At 41.3% G+C, this 16,215-nt stretch overlaps 1 protein-coding gene across 3 annotated transcripts in view; it reads left to right on the forward strand.

Annotated features, from left to right (window-relative positions):
* The window catches only part of LOC131592364 (thromboxane-A synthase-like), a 229,298-nt gene that overhangs the window by 161,170 nt on the left and 51,913 nt on the right, over positions 1-16,215 (forward strand). For all 3 annotated transcript variants that reach the window (XM_058863822.1, XM_058863824.1, XM_058863823.1), the window contains one exon: positions 2,191-2,505. In XM_058863822.1, coding sequence (XP_058719805.1) covers positions 2,191-2,505 — 315 coding nt within the window. The remainder of the gene's footprint in view (positions 1-2,190; positions 2,506-16,215) is intronic.

Raw genomic sequence — 16,215 nt, forward strand, 5'->3', positions numbered from 1 at the left:
GCTGCAGGAGGCTAACAGTGCTACAACTCCACTGAATAGGAATGTAATTATACATTTTTATGTTATGAAGGTAGTTTAGGTGATGGTGGCTAGTCTTGCAGATAAAGAGACTGTCTCTACAGATGGGGTTCATTGCTGCTTTGAATTGGTTTATCCACACACTAATGAACACACTGGAAGAGGACTGTCTTGGTTTTGGGGTTGGTTTGGTTGGTTTTTGTTTGTTGTTTTTTTTTGTTGTTTTTGTTTTTAATTTTAAAAATGGCCTAATAAGAATGAATATACCAGTGAAATCCCTGAAGCAAAAGCTATGCTAAAGAGTTGGACTCTGAGTTGTGCAATACATGAACTCCCAGGACATGAATAAACTTCTCCTTCCTGGAAAAATTAAACGAGATTTTCAGCTATCCACAGCTGAAGTCTGCATGAAGTCTTGCTTCCTCCAATCTACAGGAACATAATGGAGCAGAGGTATCCTATCATACTGGTGGGAATTGTGAGTAAGTCTAGGCTCAAGGAAGTGTTTCCAGAGCTACAGCTTATTTGCAGAGCACACTGTAACGTTTTTTTGTTCACCTACTGGTGGAAAAGCACGTCTCCTATGCCTTGGAGGTGATTCAGTCTGACTGGTGAATGTGTGGAGTCCTTCAGCAGGTGGTGACTGGCATTGGCTGCTATCTGGAGCATTGATTTTTGGGTGTACCAGGGTGAAAGATGCTCATGGGTACTAGGTACATAATGGAAAGGTTCTCTGGGGTGGAGGGAAGGAGCTGTTAAGGAGGCACTGTGCCAATCCCTTGTGTTATTCAAAACCCAAAATAACTATTCCTCTCTGCCTGTAGATCAATCAGAACAGTTTGTTGGCAGCAGAGCTAAGCACAGGACACTGAGTATTTCTTTTGTTTTCTTGTCTCACTGCTCTCTTTTCCCATGTCATGTGAAAAATAAATAATCTGATTAAGTCGTTTGACATTTATAATTAATTAGTTCTTCCTTACTCTTATTTTGTTTGCCTGTCCTTTTCTCTGGCCCTTCTTTTTTCTCCTTTATCTATCAGTCATCAGATCCAAGAAATCATTCAAATGTTTTGGGATTTTTTAACAGATAAATACAGTTTACAGCATATTCTTATCTTTTGAAGAAAAGCTTGGTCCGTTCTTTTGTCCATTCCACTGCACATGTTGTCATGTTCTGGCACCGCAGTCACTTCTAAGTCCTTGAGCTATCATGTATTCTGTTGGTATTTGAGGAATTGAAAATCAATCACACAGCCTTATGGCTTAGGTTCAGCACAATTCTATTATGCCCACTCGCAAAAGTCAATTCAAACCTTTTGGGCTATATTTCAAAGCCTAATCAAGCTTGCTGTCTGCCCTGGTTTGGAGTCAGCTCACTCCTGGCCATAGGTCTGTTTATTAGAGCTTTTGTGTCAGAAACTAGTGTAAAAAATCAGTTTTCATAACACTAGAATTATTCAGTGGGTATTTTGCAAAGACAAACCACCCAAACAAGCTTTGTCGTAGGGGAATGCTTACTGTTTTAATATGGTTCTACAAATACATTTTTTAAAAATTGTTAAAAAAAGAGGCTATCTTGGTACAAGTGTTCATAACTGTACTTTCTCATAAAAAGATGTCCCAATTTACTGAGATTAGATTTCAGCCCTGTCATGCTAAGCTGGTACAGAAAGATGCAACCCTGAACTTAGATGGTGAGTTCCATGCTTTGGACCATATGAGCAAACGAGGATGGTGCATCCAAGCAGATGGAGCAACTCCTCCAAGCATGATTTGTGCTGCCTCCATCTGGCAGGGGCACATGGGGCCTGCATGTACAGTGTCTGTGTCAATCCCCTGATTCCCAGCAAGTGCCAAGAATTCAGCCTAAGAATAAAATAAGCTCTGTGTAGAGCTGGCCATTAGCAATCCTCTGTGAAGGATACATAACATACCTGTTGTGAATTGGGGGAGATCAGTCTCATCTCACTGGGAAGAAAGCAATGACAGGCTGTTAGTTGTGGCATTTCCAGATGATTTATAGAAGCCTTCTCTTTTGGTGAAAGGCTGGTGGCCATTCTGTAGAAGCCAAGCATGTACTATAAATAGGATGTAGCTCTCTGCTTCCATCCCCCATGGAAGACATTTCTCTGTGACCCATCCTTCATGTTCCTTGTCCTGCTGTGTTCTGCAGAGGCGCAGAGATTTTCTCCAGTGGATGCTCGACGCCTGTGACTCAGCCGACTCCCTGGCAGCCGGGTGCTGGGATGTGCCCGGCCCATCTGCTGCTCTCAGACAGGATGAAGCGCCTCCGGTTGGCACGGCCCCATCTGAAAAGGCTCAGAAGACGCTAACAGAGGATGAGATAGCAGGCCAAGCTTTCCTGTTCCTGATAGCTGGGTATGAGACCACCACGAGCACGCTGTCCTTTGCCACCTACTTGCTGGCCACCAACCCAGAATGCCAGGAGAAGGTGCTTTGGGAGGTCGACGAGTTCTTTGCAAAACATGTGAGTATGATATGCTGGTCTGGGGCTTTGTGCAGGGAACAAGGCAATGTAAATGTATTAACACAAGAGACGGCCTAGAAACTTGGTGTCATAGGGAATGCTTAACCTTAAAAAAAATGTTACATTATTGCAATCAACCAGCCATTGTCAGGCTTTAAAATTACATTTTTATATTTTTTCCTCTTGTACAAATACTTCTATTGTTTTTGTGGTCAATTTTACTTACTAATCTTTGTAGTAACATAAATAGTGTTCTTACAAATAATAAACTTCAAAGTTTTGTTTTAAATCTTCTTTTTTTCTTTTTTTTTATATCTAGCAGCAGAATATATGTGTAAGCTTAAAAAAAAATCGTGGTATCTAATTCTCTTATACTGTGTTCAAATTACTTCTCTTTCACTATCTGCATTTGCCAAGGGCATTTTTGTTTCCGGGAGCTGGAGTTATTTACTTGTTTCATTCATACGTGGCAGTCCTAATTGTGCCCTCCTGTCTGGTGAGTTCAGCTGACTTTTTTAAGGCCTGCCAAGATGTGAAGGTGCAACTTGGCCTGGAGTATGGGCAGTTTACTGGGTAATGCTGGGGGCAGAGTTGCACACAGAACCCCCTACTATGCAGGCCCAAGGAAAATATGGTTAATTTCCTCATCAATTCCTGAAAGCTGGCAGCCTAGGAAACCAAAGGGAAATTGCTGGAAGAGGTATCCAATAGGATAGGTATGTGATGCCATTCATATCTCTCTACAGATGGGGATGTGAAATAGTAAACATTTCTGTGAAATTGTGTAGAAATCTGAGTTCAATCAGTCATTAGTGTGGTTCCTTAAGGATATTCCACATGGGGAGTCCATGCATATGGCCATGTCTATATAAACAAGTAGTGTGCCCATGTAGGCACAGATTCATCATCCAGCACAGCTGGTAGTGGGGGCTCTTGGGTACACTTTCTATGCACCTCAGAAGTTTATTCTGGGGTAGTTAAAGTCTAGCTCTGTGTGTACCAGATTTCCTTGAGCAGTTGGTCTGGTCCAGTTCCAGTTAAAGGAGGCCTTGCTGTGCACTTGAGGACTGCAGTGGGTGTGATTCTGATTCAAGCTGGAGAACAAAATGGACCCTGGCTTGTATATGGTCTCACTGAGCTGCCACTCACTATTAGTAATGTTTCAATAATAATCAAATTCAAATGCTTAATTCTTGACTCTCTTGGTTCTCTATGAATATTTTGCTAATAATTTCAGCTTTTGCACTATCTAGGAGAGGTTATGAAGCTAGGGACACTTGTGGCAGAGACGTCAGTGCAGAGAGTTGGCACTCAAATGAATTTTTGCTCTGTACAAAGTCTGTGTGGGTGCCTCAACTCAAAATGGTGTCCTCATCCCAAACCGTGCTGTGCCATGTCATTGACTGGAAGTACCTTTCAAATAACTTCCCTGTACTTTATGAGTTGTCAGGTTTAGCTTTAGATGGTTCCTATATGGCTGTATGGCCAAGGAGAAGAGAGGGAGAGAAGGATAACAATTCATCTGCAGCCCCTGAGAACAGGAAATTTGTAGAGCTGATCTGTGCAGCCCCATCCTTCAAAAGATTGCCTTTTATACACAGTTCATGATTTGGCAGGGGGTGGGAGGGGGCAATACACTGCTCAAGGAGCCCATCCCAGAATAAGGAAAAGAGTGTAGCAGTTCAGTCCCCTTAGTGACTGCAATTAACTACTTTTAGCCTAGAAAATGAGATCTATGTGAACGGTTTGCAAGTTATGGGAGCAGAAGCTATTTTGGAGCTGGGTATATATAGATGCTGTGTTCAGTTGTCATGCAAGAAAGACGAAGGGAGGGGACACAGAAGCTACAGGCTCACAGTTAGTTATCAAGTCACTTGCTAAGAAATTTGATTAGGTTATTGCTTGTACTCAGCAGATCAGCTTTGCTCTTATCAAGGTAATTTTCAGAAAGGAAGGGCTTTAGAGGGCCAAAACATGGGGAATGGTACAGTCAGATTGTTTTGACATGTGGTGGAAGACTGTTTTGATTTTCAGATATGCAAGTATTAAGCATAGTACCCCCTTCAGCCAAATTTATACTCAGGTAATTATAAATACAAAATGCTCTCCACCACATCCTGCTTCTGTCCTCCAACCATTTCAGGTGCCTGATGCAGCATGTTTTATTGCCCTAATCTGTGGTTTGGAGCTGCACTCTGATTTTTTACAGCAGCTGCTGTGTATCATCCTAGAGATGATTGTACTTTGGTGGTGGACAGAGTGATTTATATACTCATTTACCAAAGTTTATAAAGACATGTGAGAGCCATCTGAGAAAAGGTGCTATAAATGACAGGCACAGTTCCAGCTTTTTGGCACACCAGTCAAAAACACAAAGCATGGTGACCTTGTAATAACCAGTAATGGAGCAAGGTTGGTCCATCTGGGCATACAGCAGTGTTTTGGTGGCTCTGAGTGTTGTACTTGAAGACACCCCTGCCTTTGATGTGATCCTCATTTGTCTGTCTTGCATGGTGGGTGTGCTGGAAAAGCATAAAGAGGATGGAGAAAGCTGAGGCACTGCTGTGCTAGAGATCCCTGGGCAGGCGGGGTGCAGACTGCTGCAGTGTGGTGCAGAGATACAAAGCTAGGTGCTGGAAGTGTCTGGTCCAGTGCTGGGAGTCAGATACCCCGAGGAGAGACAGGACCATGCTATCCACCTCTGTTGTGTCCAGCCAAATTTGCTTCAGAGCTGTCTTGGGAGATCTCACTGCCCATCTCCACCACACAGCCTGAATACACTGTGGAGATGGCACTTCCAGGCAAGTGTTCTCAGAAAACAGTGTCTGAGTGAGCCATGGGTTGTCGTCTTTTTCTTTGTACCTCCAGGACCATCCTCATCTGCTTGCTAAAAAGGACTTTTTAAGTCTTTTCTTGATAGGTAGCTCAGTGTAGAGGCTTCATGGTGTCTCCCTCAAAGTGAGAAGAGGCACCTGGCCCATTTTAGAGTCTGGCAAGTAGGAGAAGCCTCTAATCTCAGTTATTGTAGAGGGCAGGACATTACCCCCTCACCTCTGTCTGGGTCATCAGGGTGTAGGGAAAGGGGGTACAGAGCTTTTAATCTCTGGGGAAGCAGAGAGACAAAGTACTGAGTGGTGACTACTTGCCACCATACACTGCATCTTCCCATACTACTTCTGAATCCCTGTGTGTGCTCCAACTGTAGTGGAAAAGACAAGCATAATTCTTCTAACTCACAAATAAAAATTCAAATTACGGAGACTTTGACCTGACCCTCTTCATAAATCCCTTGGGAGTATAGTGTGTGCTCTGTGAAGGGCAATCTGCTAAAAATAAGATGCACCTATTTGCTGCAAGCTTGTTGCTGGGTGTGCAGCTTGCTTTGATACCATGAAAGCAAAATAAACAAGATGAAAAGAGAGTTAAATATGAACTAGTGGGGGCAGGACGCCTACCGCTGTGTCTGTATAAAATAATATTACTTTCTGCAGAGACCACAGATCTGGGACAGCAGAGAGGGGTCAGATCCTCAGATGGGTTAAACTGGTGCATGTTTGGTATTAGTACAGGTATGGTGATGTGCATCAGCTGAGAACCAAGCCTGGTATATACCAGTAAAGGAGGGCATGGGAAAAAAAAAGAAAGGCTGCTATTTCAAGACCAGATTATTTTTACAGCATTTGTGGCTAACCCTGAACTGTCAGAGGCTATACAGTTGTGAAAGAGATGTTTTTTATCCACATTCACCAAGTGAGAAAGAATGCACCCGTGGTGTTCACCCTCTCCGTTTCAGTCAAAAATGATCCCTGTGCAGAGTTTTTAAAGAGCCCTTCACAAGACATATTTAGGAACAGTTTTTGCACATGTGACTGATTATTTTATCAATGTAAAAGCAAGTTGTTTATTGTTTGTGTGTGTGTGTGCTTGGCAAAATCATAGCAAGCCTGGAGCACACATTCCTTTTGAGCAGACGATCACTTGCTTCTGAGTGCCACTGTGTGCTCTGAGCTTCTCTGTGTGTTATGTCCTAAGCCCCAGAGCTTAGGGCATGAAAAATTCCTTCTTCATGCTGGGGATTCCCTTAATGTGAGGCCTCTCGTTTTTACCTCTATTCCCATTTTAGCGTTTAAGTGTCTCTCTCCCTTTCTTCTCCCTGCTCTCAAGCCTGAATAATTCACAATTATAAATTATTTTTTTGTTGTTGTTTTACTGGACTGCATAATTTTAGACAGGAAGAGTAGTGGCACAAAACAGAGTGCAAAAACACAGGTGATCAAGCTAACTTCTCATAAGAAGTTATTTGTTACACTGAGGTGAAATGTGGTGAGTGGCTGTAGGTATGTACTCCTGATCTGTTGCAAAGTAAACACAGCAGGTTAAACTAGTGAAACTGGATAATTTTCTTGAGCCAGGGGGAAAGCATGCATGCTTGGGGCAGCTAAGGAGAGCAAAAGAGGTATGAGAATGATATTCCCTGTCTCAATGCAATAAAGAAATCCATACTTGATGGTGCAGAGCATAGAAAAGCCTGGAGCAAGAGCTCCCTGAATTCTAATTTCACCTTCAGGAATAATTTACTGCATATTCTCAGTAATAGACAACCAAGCCTTGCATTAACAAACGGGCAGACCTGGTGCTACAAGTTTTGGGGATTTTTAGCTCATATCTATAAACACCTGTTGTTACTAAAAGTACCACAGGAAAAAGTTGCATTCACCATTAAAGAATCTGGTATGTGTTGCTGCACTGATATGTAAGGCTTCAGGTCTGGTGAGGGACAGAGTAGCAGCTCACTAGTCCTTGCTGCTGATGCCTAGGAATCTTTCAGGAGCTCTGACAAAGGTGAAGGAGAGCGCAGGAGTCAGGAGAAGTAAATAAAAATGAATGCATGAAAGAGCAGCTATTACTATAAGGTATTCATTGGAGACTGCAAGACTAACTGTGTTTTCCCTTCTATTTTAAAAAAGCTTTGTACTACTCTTACTTATCACTGCTTGATATGACATTTAGAAACATCAGTGTGAGAGGAATGAAGAGCAGGATAAGACACAGCATGTCTCTACTCCATCAAATTTCCTATCCACACAAAGTACTAGAGTAACAATTCAGTGCTGGTGTGACTTACCAATATTTTCACCTCTGTCTAGCGACTGTGAAGTTTAAAGAAACTTCAAAGTCCTGCCATACTCTCTCTCTATTTAAATGGAGACTTGGAGATTTTTCTTTGATATAAAGACATCTTCCAGTTCCTATAAATACTTGGTTTTGTATAGCTTTAGGGCCCAGGAATATTTTCAATTGAAAATGTTGATCAGAATGTTTCATCTGTATTCTTTCATGTCAAAAATATTGAATGATGCTACTCCAAAGTCATTGCAATCCATAATTTTGTTTATGAAAAAATACTGTTTAATTCCTTTTTAACTGCTATGTGTGGTGAGTTGTGAATAGCCCAGGTTGAACTGGACTGATGCATAAACTCCTCATTTATGATTAATGATTTTGGTAATTCATCAGACATAATGGGTGTGGCAGCTGCTCATCTGGGGCAATTGTCATCACTGACTTGAGTGGAATCGTACTAAACTTCACACTGGCTTTTGATTCTGTTCTTCACACTGAAAAGCTCCTTCACTAACACCTCTGCAGTCTAATGGAGATGGCTTATTGAAAAGAGATTTTGCCATTTCAAAATTTTCCCTTCCCATAAAATTTCTAGAGCAGAGCAGAGAGAGGTAGGACCATTTTTATGGTGTCTCTGTGCCTGATTGAGTAGTTTAGATTTTTAAGCAGTCTATGCAGAGAGTCTCCTTGGTAGCACAGACGATTTTCTTTGAGCATTAGTGAAAATGAGAGGTGAAAGTCAGAGAGATGTCACTGTCAGGGAATTACTACAACAATTTGCATGAGTTTGGTGCCTTTCATGCGGTATCTCAAGGCACTGTGCTCTCAGAAGCTTGCAACTACAGAGACTAAGCTTTACTAAGGAAATATTGCTGACGGTGAAGCCTTACATTTATCAAGGGAAACTGAATTGTAAATAGTGTGCAGAAAAAAGTCTACAGAAGAGAGTTGCTGTTACACATGCATACACATGCACACACAAAACATACAGAACCAGGAAGCACAGGCAATAATGTGTTTTGTTGCTGTTTATTCTCTTGAATGAAATGGCACTCTTTGATTTTTCTATTTGTTTAAGAAGGTGTTGCAGAGCCTCACATCAGTTATGAATGTCAGCTGTCAGCAATCAGTTTTGTTTTAAACAAATAGAGAGATGCTTTTAAACACGTAGAGACTGAGTACTGTTAGGTTATATTCCTACAGTTCTTCATGCAGTTGCTCAGTGTCTGAAATCAGTTATTTATCTCAGTCCTATGGTGCTTCTGTACATACCGGGCAAAGGTAGCTAAGGTAGAAGACAATAAGTCTTTCCCTGAATTTCTCCTCTGCTGTAAGTATCTAGAATATACTGATTTGAAATGCAGGCTTTGGGCTCAAGAGACCTAAAGTCACTTCTCTTGGGCAGAGGTTACTTTGACTTCTAACTCTTCTGGAATTTCAGCCACTTAAGCACCTTTGAGACGCAGGGCTTTGGTCTTTTTACCATCTTGTGTCTCTGCTGTATAAAGAGAGGAATCCTGAGAAAAGTCATGAGTCTAAGCTTGCCAAGTGTTTTTCCACTTTGCCCCAAACCTGTTCCTAGGCTCAAATGCTGAGGGGAAGCACCGAGGTGGAAAAGCATGGGCTCAGTTTTTTCATTGCGCGAGCCTTTGCCGATATCTCTTTGCACAGGTGGCTTACTGCCCCAGGCACCCTCCCAGCACCAGGCAGAGATGTTGTCCTGGAGGCCTGTCTAGAAGATCCCTGTTGCTTGTTCCTGCTTTGCAGAAGCTGTGCTTTGGAGGCAGCCACAGTCACCCTTTGGCTGAAGCAGGCAGGGAGAGCATGACCAGCCAGGATCCACATGAGAGCAATTCTTGCTTGCCATTTGTAGTTCTTACACTGTATTTACAGATGCCTGCTCTGCAAAGGAGATAAAGACTTTCAAAGACAGTAAAGACTTTCTGGAGAGCCAGCTTATTTATGATATGCAAAGAGTTCAGTTAATCAATTGGTAAGTCAGGATACCTTTTAGGAATGGCTTGGCTTTGCTATTTTGAAAAGTCTGCAGTTAACTTATAGGAACAAATTCCACATTTTAAACCCCAGTTATATCTTGACATTATACTTCTTCCTTGACTTTTCCAAACCTTACTTCTTTCCTAGGAAAATCCTTTTCACAGGTGAGAATAGGTGGCCTGGAATGAGGTGGTGTTGAGATGATTAATGTGTCTTTATTTCAAGGAACTTGTTGCTGTTGACACTGCAGAGTTCATTTACTCCTTTTCAACCAAGTAAAAGAAATAAAAAGAAAAGAGAAAAACAAAACCCTTTTATTTTTCCATTTGTTCAGGCCTACCAGTTTCTTGCCCATGAAGACTAATTTGTCTTTTGCTTGCAATGTCACATGTTGCTCAGTGATTCTGCCTTATTGCTATTCTTGAGCAAAGCTGAGTTTCAGGTAATGTATGCTAGACAGATATTCATTTTCACCCCTGAATTTTCTTGGTATTTTGCCGTCCTCATAATAATTGACCCACTATCACTGCTGCAGGGTTCATGTTAAAGAATAAATTTTTCTAGTGACATGGAACATTTAATGGTGGAGTTGTTAATAATGCAGCACTTTAAATGTAATTAGACAGATTTGTTTAAAGAGGAAGTAAAGGGGAGAATGCATCTTCCATGTATTTCTATTCCTTCTCCTCCTCTCCCCCTTTACATTTCAAGCTTTTATGGAGAAAAGAGCATATTTACTTTTAATTTAAGGAAATATATAACTGCTGAGCAAGAAACTGGTTAAAATTTTCTTCAGGATTCATATCCTACCTGCTCCTATATATGGTGATTAACAAGCTTCCTCCAGGGAAAAAGCAAACCAAATTAATACCAAAACAATGTCCAATTTTTATATTCGTATCAGTGTTAACCTTTTAGCTGCCGATAGTTTACATCATTTGCAGGGTGGAACAAAGTCCCAGGTAGAATTGGTAGATCCAATTTTTGCACCAAGCAGTTGAGCCTTGTAGAAGGGAGCAAGGAGATAAGCCCAAGCCACAGAAAATATCACCACTGCTCCTCTCCATGACTTTGGGAGGGACATACTCTCACCAGGCAAGCCAGTGATACATATGGTACGAAAAGAGGTGAACATGCCATGACTTCTCAGGAATGGGAATGCCTTCACAGGTGTAAGTGCCTGTTCTTTGAGTGGCAGCCTGTCTACCCCTCAGGAGTTTTTCAATGTGAAGTAGGAGTCAAGCCCAGAATTATTACTGGTATATAATGCCAATAATAACAGGTATTACACTAATTTTTTTTTTTCTCATGGAAGTTAGGCACTAAAAGTTTCCATAAGTTATGTACTGCTGTATGATAAATACTTAGCAGAGAAAGAGATCAGCCAGCAATAGGCACAACCTCAATGCAAAAAAACAGAAAAACTAAATCATCTGGCCCTTGAAAGAATTTACAAATGAGAGGGTGGCTTTGGATATCTGTGTCAGGACCCCACACTGTCTCAGCATTAGCAGCCAATTGAATTCATCAAGCAGGAACTTGTCTCCTGGGAAATATTAACTACTAAGCTAAACAGAGAAGCATTTTCAAGCTTTATGTTAGTTAACATTCATTTGGGATGAGATCTCTCTGTGTCCCCAGACTGACAGGGAGATTCTTCAGAGCAGGAAGGTGTTGGCCCAGCCCTGGCATCCTCCTCTTCTGCAGGAATCTCTACTGAACTGTCTGCTTCTGAGAGGCTTTCAAGACCAAGGAGTAAAATCTTGCTTTAACAGCATTTTTCCTTTTAAGTACAATAGTGACTCTTGAGATTTCTGAAAACAAGTGCCACTTTCATGATAAGGACTTTCCATGGGACCTTCTACAAGGGTCTGTAGTGACAGGACAAGTGGCAATGGCTTTAAAGTGAAAGAGGGTAGGTTTAGGTGAGATTATTTACTGTGAGGGTGGTGAGGCACTGGCACAGGCTCCCCAGAGGAGCTGTGGATGCCTCATCCGTGGAAGGTGTTCAAGACCAGGCTGAATGGAGTTCTGAGCAGCCTGGTCTGGTGAAGATATCCTTGCTGATGGCAGAGGGGTTGGAATTGAATCAGCTTTAAGATCCTTTCCAAGCCAAACCATTCTGTGATTCTATGGGCAAAGGAAGAAAGGAGAAGTATTGGGGAACAGTTGATAAAACAAATCCTATTTGTGCACCTGTGCTTGCAGGAGAGAGAGAAGGAGGGAGAGAAGAATGACTGAAGGAAAGAAGGTCTTTCATCTGAAAGTTTCACACAGACTCCTGAATTGCACGTATTAAATGTATAAGGTGCAAAAGTTGAGCTGAGGAGAACACATGCCTAATTTATTAAGAAACAGCAAATCCCCAGCAGCAACCAAAAATAAATTAAAATTGTATTCATCTTATTCATAGCCTAAAAATGATCTTAGCTTATATGAATGTGAGGTCAAAATGGAATTTTTCCTCCAGGTATGTACATAAATTAGGAAGCATTAATAGGAAGTAACCAGTCCATTTATTTGTCAATAAGCATTCAAAGGGAAGGCTGAATGAGCTGGTGCCAGAAGGAGTGGAAATTAGTTTGCATTTCATGATTATGTAAAGTAGTTTTGGGTAGACTGAACTTCTTGTGACCTTCTCTACTTTTTTTTTTTTTTTTTTTTTTCCTTCTTTACCACCCTGGCAGAACATATGTATTTAAATAATTTACATTTCTAACAATATGATTTTGGTACTTTTAATCAGCATGAAATGGCTTTTGTATTGTTTGCCTTGATTCGTCTTACGCTTTTTTTTTAACACGGAAAGAAAGGAAAGGTGGTATTTCTGGGTGTGCCCTTGCTCTAGAAATGTAGTGGTCTTACGGTGATATGGGTGAACATTTCCTTACTGCACCAGGTAGAAAGACTAGTGCAAATGGAGTAGTCAGGAAAGCACAAAGAAACATAGGAAACACATCCTGTCTGAAGACTGTTCCATTTCAAATTAATTAATATATTTTACTGGCTCAGAGAACAATTTTTCACTAATATTTATTGAATGGGTCAGGCTGGAAGGGACCACAGAGGGGGCTCTGGTCCAGCCTTCCTGTTCAAGCATCCTAGATGGGCCATCTTAGAGCATGTGGCACAGGATTGTGTCCAGATGGTTTTTGAATATCTCCAGTGAGGGAGATTCCACACCCTCTCTGTGCAGTCTGTTCTGGTACCTCGTCACCTGCACAGTGAAGTTCATCCTCAAATTCAGGTGGAATTTCTTGTGCATCAATTTCTGCCCATTGTCTTTGTTTTCCTTTAGTTACTGATGTATTTGAAAAAGCCTTTCTTGTTGTCCTTGATGTTCTTGGCCAGATTTAATTCTTGCCCTTAGATGAGCTTTGGCCTTCCTTGTCTTAGTCCTACTTATTCTGATAACCTCTTTATATTCATTCTAAGCGGCCTGACCCTGCATCTCCTGCTTTCTGCTCGTGCTTGAGTAATGAAAGGAGATTTTATTCATCCATGCAGGTCTCTTGCTCAATTTCTTGTTCATTCAGATGCATCTCTCCTGAGCCTGGAGGAAGGGATCCTCCTAACCCCTCTTCCCTGTGGGGCCTGCTCCCAAGGGATTTTTCCAAGAAGATCCCTGAAGAGGCTGAAGTTAGCTCTCCTGAAGTCCATGGCTGTAATCTTACTTATTGCTAACTAACTTGATGTCTGGGTTTTGTAAGACAGGTTATGGGACTTTCCCAAAATCAAATCCTCTAAAGCAATAAAGTCCACCTGTACCTCAGTATAACTGGTCATGTTTTGAATGTTTTGGTCAGTACCCCACAAGGGTTTCTATGCAAACAGTCTGGCCAGAAGTGGAATTTCACCCCTGCAGTGGCCACTGCGATAGGCATTTGGGGTCTTGATCAGGGGAGACCTCAAACTTTTACACTAGAAATGCCCAGAAGTTGCCTGTATGGACTGGAATGCTGGGGTTTTAACCAAGACTGAGTAGATATATAGATGCTTGCATGCTTACCATCCTTAGGCAGGTCTCAGATGTAGTGAGACTGAGAACTCGATTACTTTCTTAGTCCAAGGAATTATCATCCCTGGCTGTCACTGAGGCATAGCGCATTAAGGCATATTGTGTAAGCAATTCACTCTTTGGCCCTGTTGACTCAATGTTTTCCACCTGTATGGAAGCTGTGCTTTCAGAATTCAACAAAATACTCGTATTATTTTATATGTAAAATATTCTGCTTTTACGCAAATCTTAAAAAATGGATTTCAGGGAAGACTCTCAGGAGGGAAAAAAGGGTTTGGGGGGTTTTTGTTTGTTTTTTAATGCTTTACATATCATCAGGTTTAAAGATGGAATACAATAAGATTATACAATAAGATTATTTTGATCTTCTGGTTCAATAGAGGTTTTGCATAAACTTTAATATCTTTTTCAATACTCCTAGCTACACTTTAAATTTAAAGAAAATGGAGAAGTGAAGAAGGTGTGAAGATGGGGCTATTATCCACAACCCCTTGCTGCTGTTGTTGATCTAAATGAAGGAAAAAGGAAGAAACATGATGTCAAAAAGTCATTGCATAGTGAACTGGAACAAAACACTTTTAAAAGCTCTTGCTTTTTGAAACTTGTTTCAAGTTCATATGCACTCAGGATACAATAGGAAGACGATTTTGTGCAGTCATGAATTTAGATCTAATAGCCTGATAAGTAGAAAACTTTACAGCTAATTTCAAAGTGTTAATCTATCCTTGCTGTGCCTTTAATCTTTTGGCATTCTAGAAAGCATAAAAAACAAAAGCTGACTGTTTTAATATCATAGAGTAGTCATGGGGAAAAATTTCCTCCATCAGAGCAGCTTTTAAATAAATTATTATTTTTTTTCCTTTTAGTGGGGAAAAATAATGTAAGATGGATTTAAACAGAAGTGAATTTACTAAATGTCCTGCATCTTTCTATCTTGTTAATTAGTAACAGTCAAACGCTCTTGTTCTGCAGACAGTGACTACAAAGAAAAGGATAAAGAACTTGGGTAAGATTCTAGAGCTGAAATAATTAGGCAATTTATCATTCAGGGTAATTGGACTTGTACAAAGCAGCATTATTTACCATAGGTTTCCATTCCTTCTAACTGGTAGTGAAAAATACAGCTACATTGATTGGGAAATGTTCTTAGTGCTTTCTTTTTCCAATATGCATTGTGCCAGGGACGTTCAGTTCAAAGTGTGGTGTTCCTCCCAGTGATTTCTTTTCCCTCAGTGATCTTCAGAAGCAGCGTTCAGCTTCTAAAACCTCAAACCAAAATTAGATTAAAGTGCCCAATATGGGGTCAGAAATGGGAGGGAAAGAGAGAGGGGTTTCCACTGGGGAATTTTCACTTAACAAATGAAAGCCTTTGCTTTGTTTCAAAGAAAAAATTGCAAAGTGGAGGCACATCTTAATCACATCGGTAGCCAGCTGAGATGTTTATGCTAATTTCCAACGGTATGTAAGTATAGGAATCAGGGGGTCCAAAACTCCTGCCTCTCTAATGTGAAAAACACAAGCATTTAAGTACCACTGGCAGATATCTCTGATGTTGTTTCAACATCAGGGAAGATGGGGGAGTAGTCACAAGGGGTTACTTGAATTTCACTGCACAATTTTCAGGCTGTATGAATGCCCCTTCACCCAAAGGTGAGTTTTTCCACTGTTTTTCCACGAGAACACAGTTACTCTTTTGCAGTTTGTTGAATTACAGCACTCTCTAAGCTTCACACTGTTCCCTTCCACTCTAGAAAAGTACATCTTCACAACCAGCTTTTCTTGTGATGGGTGTTCCAGAAATGTTCAAACTCTTTGGATTTCACCACCAAAGTCTCTGGATGTGTTGATCCCAAGTTTGGCTTTTTGCCAGACCCCTGGGGTGGTCCAGGGTATCACATCCTGTTCCAGCATGTTTTGCTTTGAGCTGTAGGTACTTTATGGTGATGGCATCCCAGCATTCAGATATCTGTCACCAGGCTTTAGGGCAAGGAAATCAAGTTCTGGGAGAAGTTATTATTTAGAAGTGATCTTGCTCAACGTGCTTAGTAGAAACCAGCTCGCAGAGATCCCTGCTGGGAGGAGCATTCACTGGGGAAATAAGATGATGTTTAAAAGCATTTTACTCCCTGGCTGTGACAAATATGCACTGCCAGGCTGTCTTAGGTGGGTGCTGAAAACATGCCTTAAGTGGTACAGCTTGACACCAGTTGCACGGGTGTCTTCAGATAGTGTCTTGTATGTGTTTGATACCTTCTGCAATAAGAAAGTCATGACTACAAGCAATTTCCTATGGAAATTTGAGGAGCAAGAAGTAGTAGTTACCTAAAATACTGCCTGTTGCCTGAGCAAGCTCAGTGCGAGACAAAATGCACAATCTGGGTGCAAACTGGGCGTGCTTAATCCCTTGCCAAAGGCGTGTTTGAACTCCCACACTGAAAGGTGCACCCCTGTGGATGTGGCCACGTTGTCAGCTGAGAGAGATGCCAACGTTTGTCAGATTTTGTTCCATGTCATAATTTGCTGGCTGTTTACATTGCTCACCTGTGGTGAGCTGAACTGCTGGCTGAAAT

The sequence above is a fragment of the Poecile atricapillus genome, chromosome W (genome assembly GCF_030490865.1).
Source record: "Poecile atricapillus isolate bPoeAtr1 chromosome W, bPoeAtr1.hap1, whole genome shotgun sequence".
NCBI classification, from domain to species: domain Eukaryota; kingdom Metazoa; phylum Chordata; class Aves; order Passeriformes; family Paridae; genus Poecile; species Poecile atricapillus.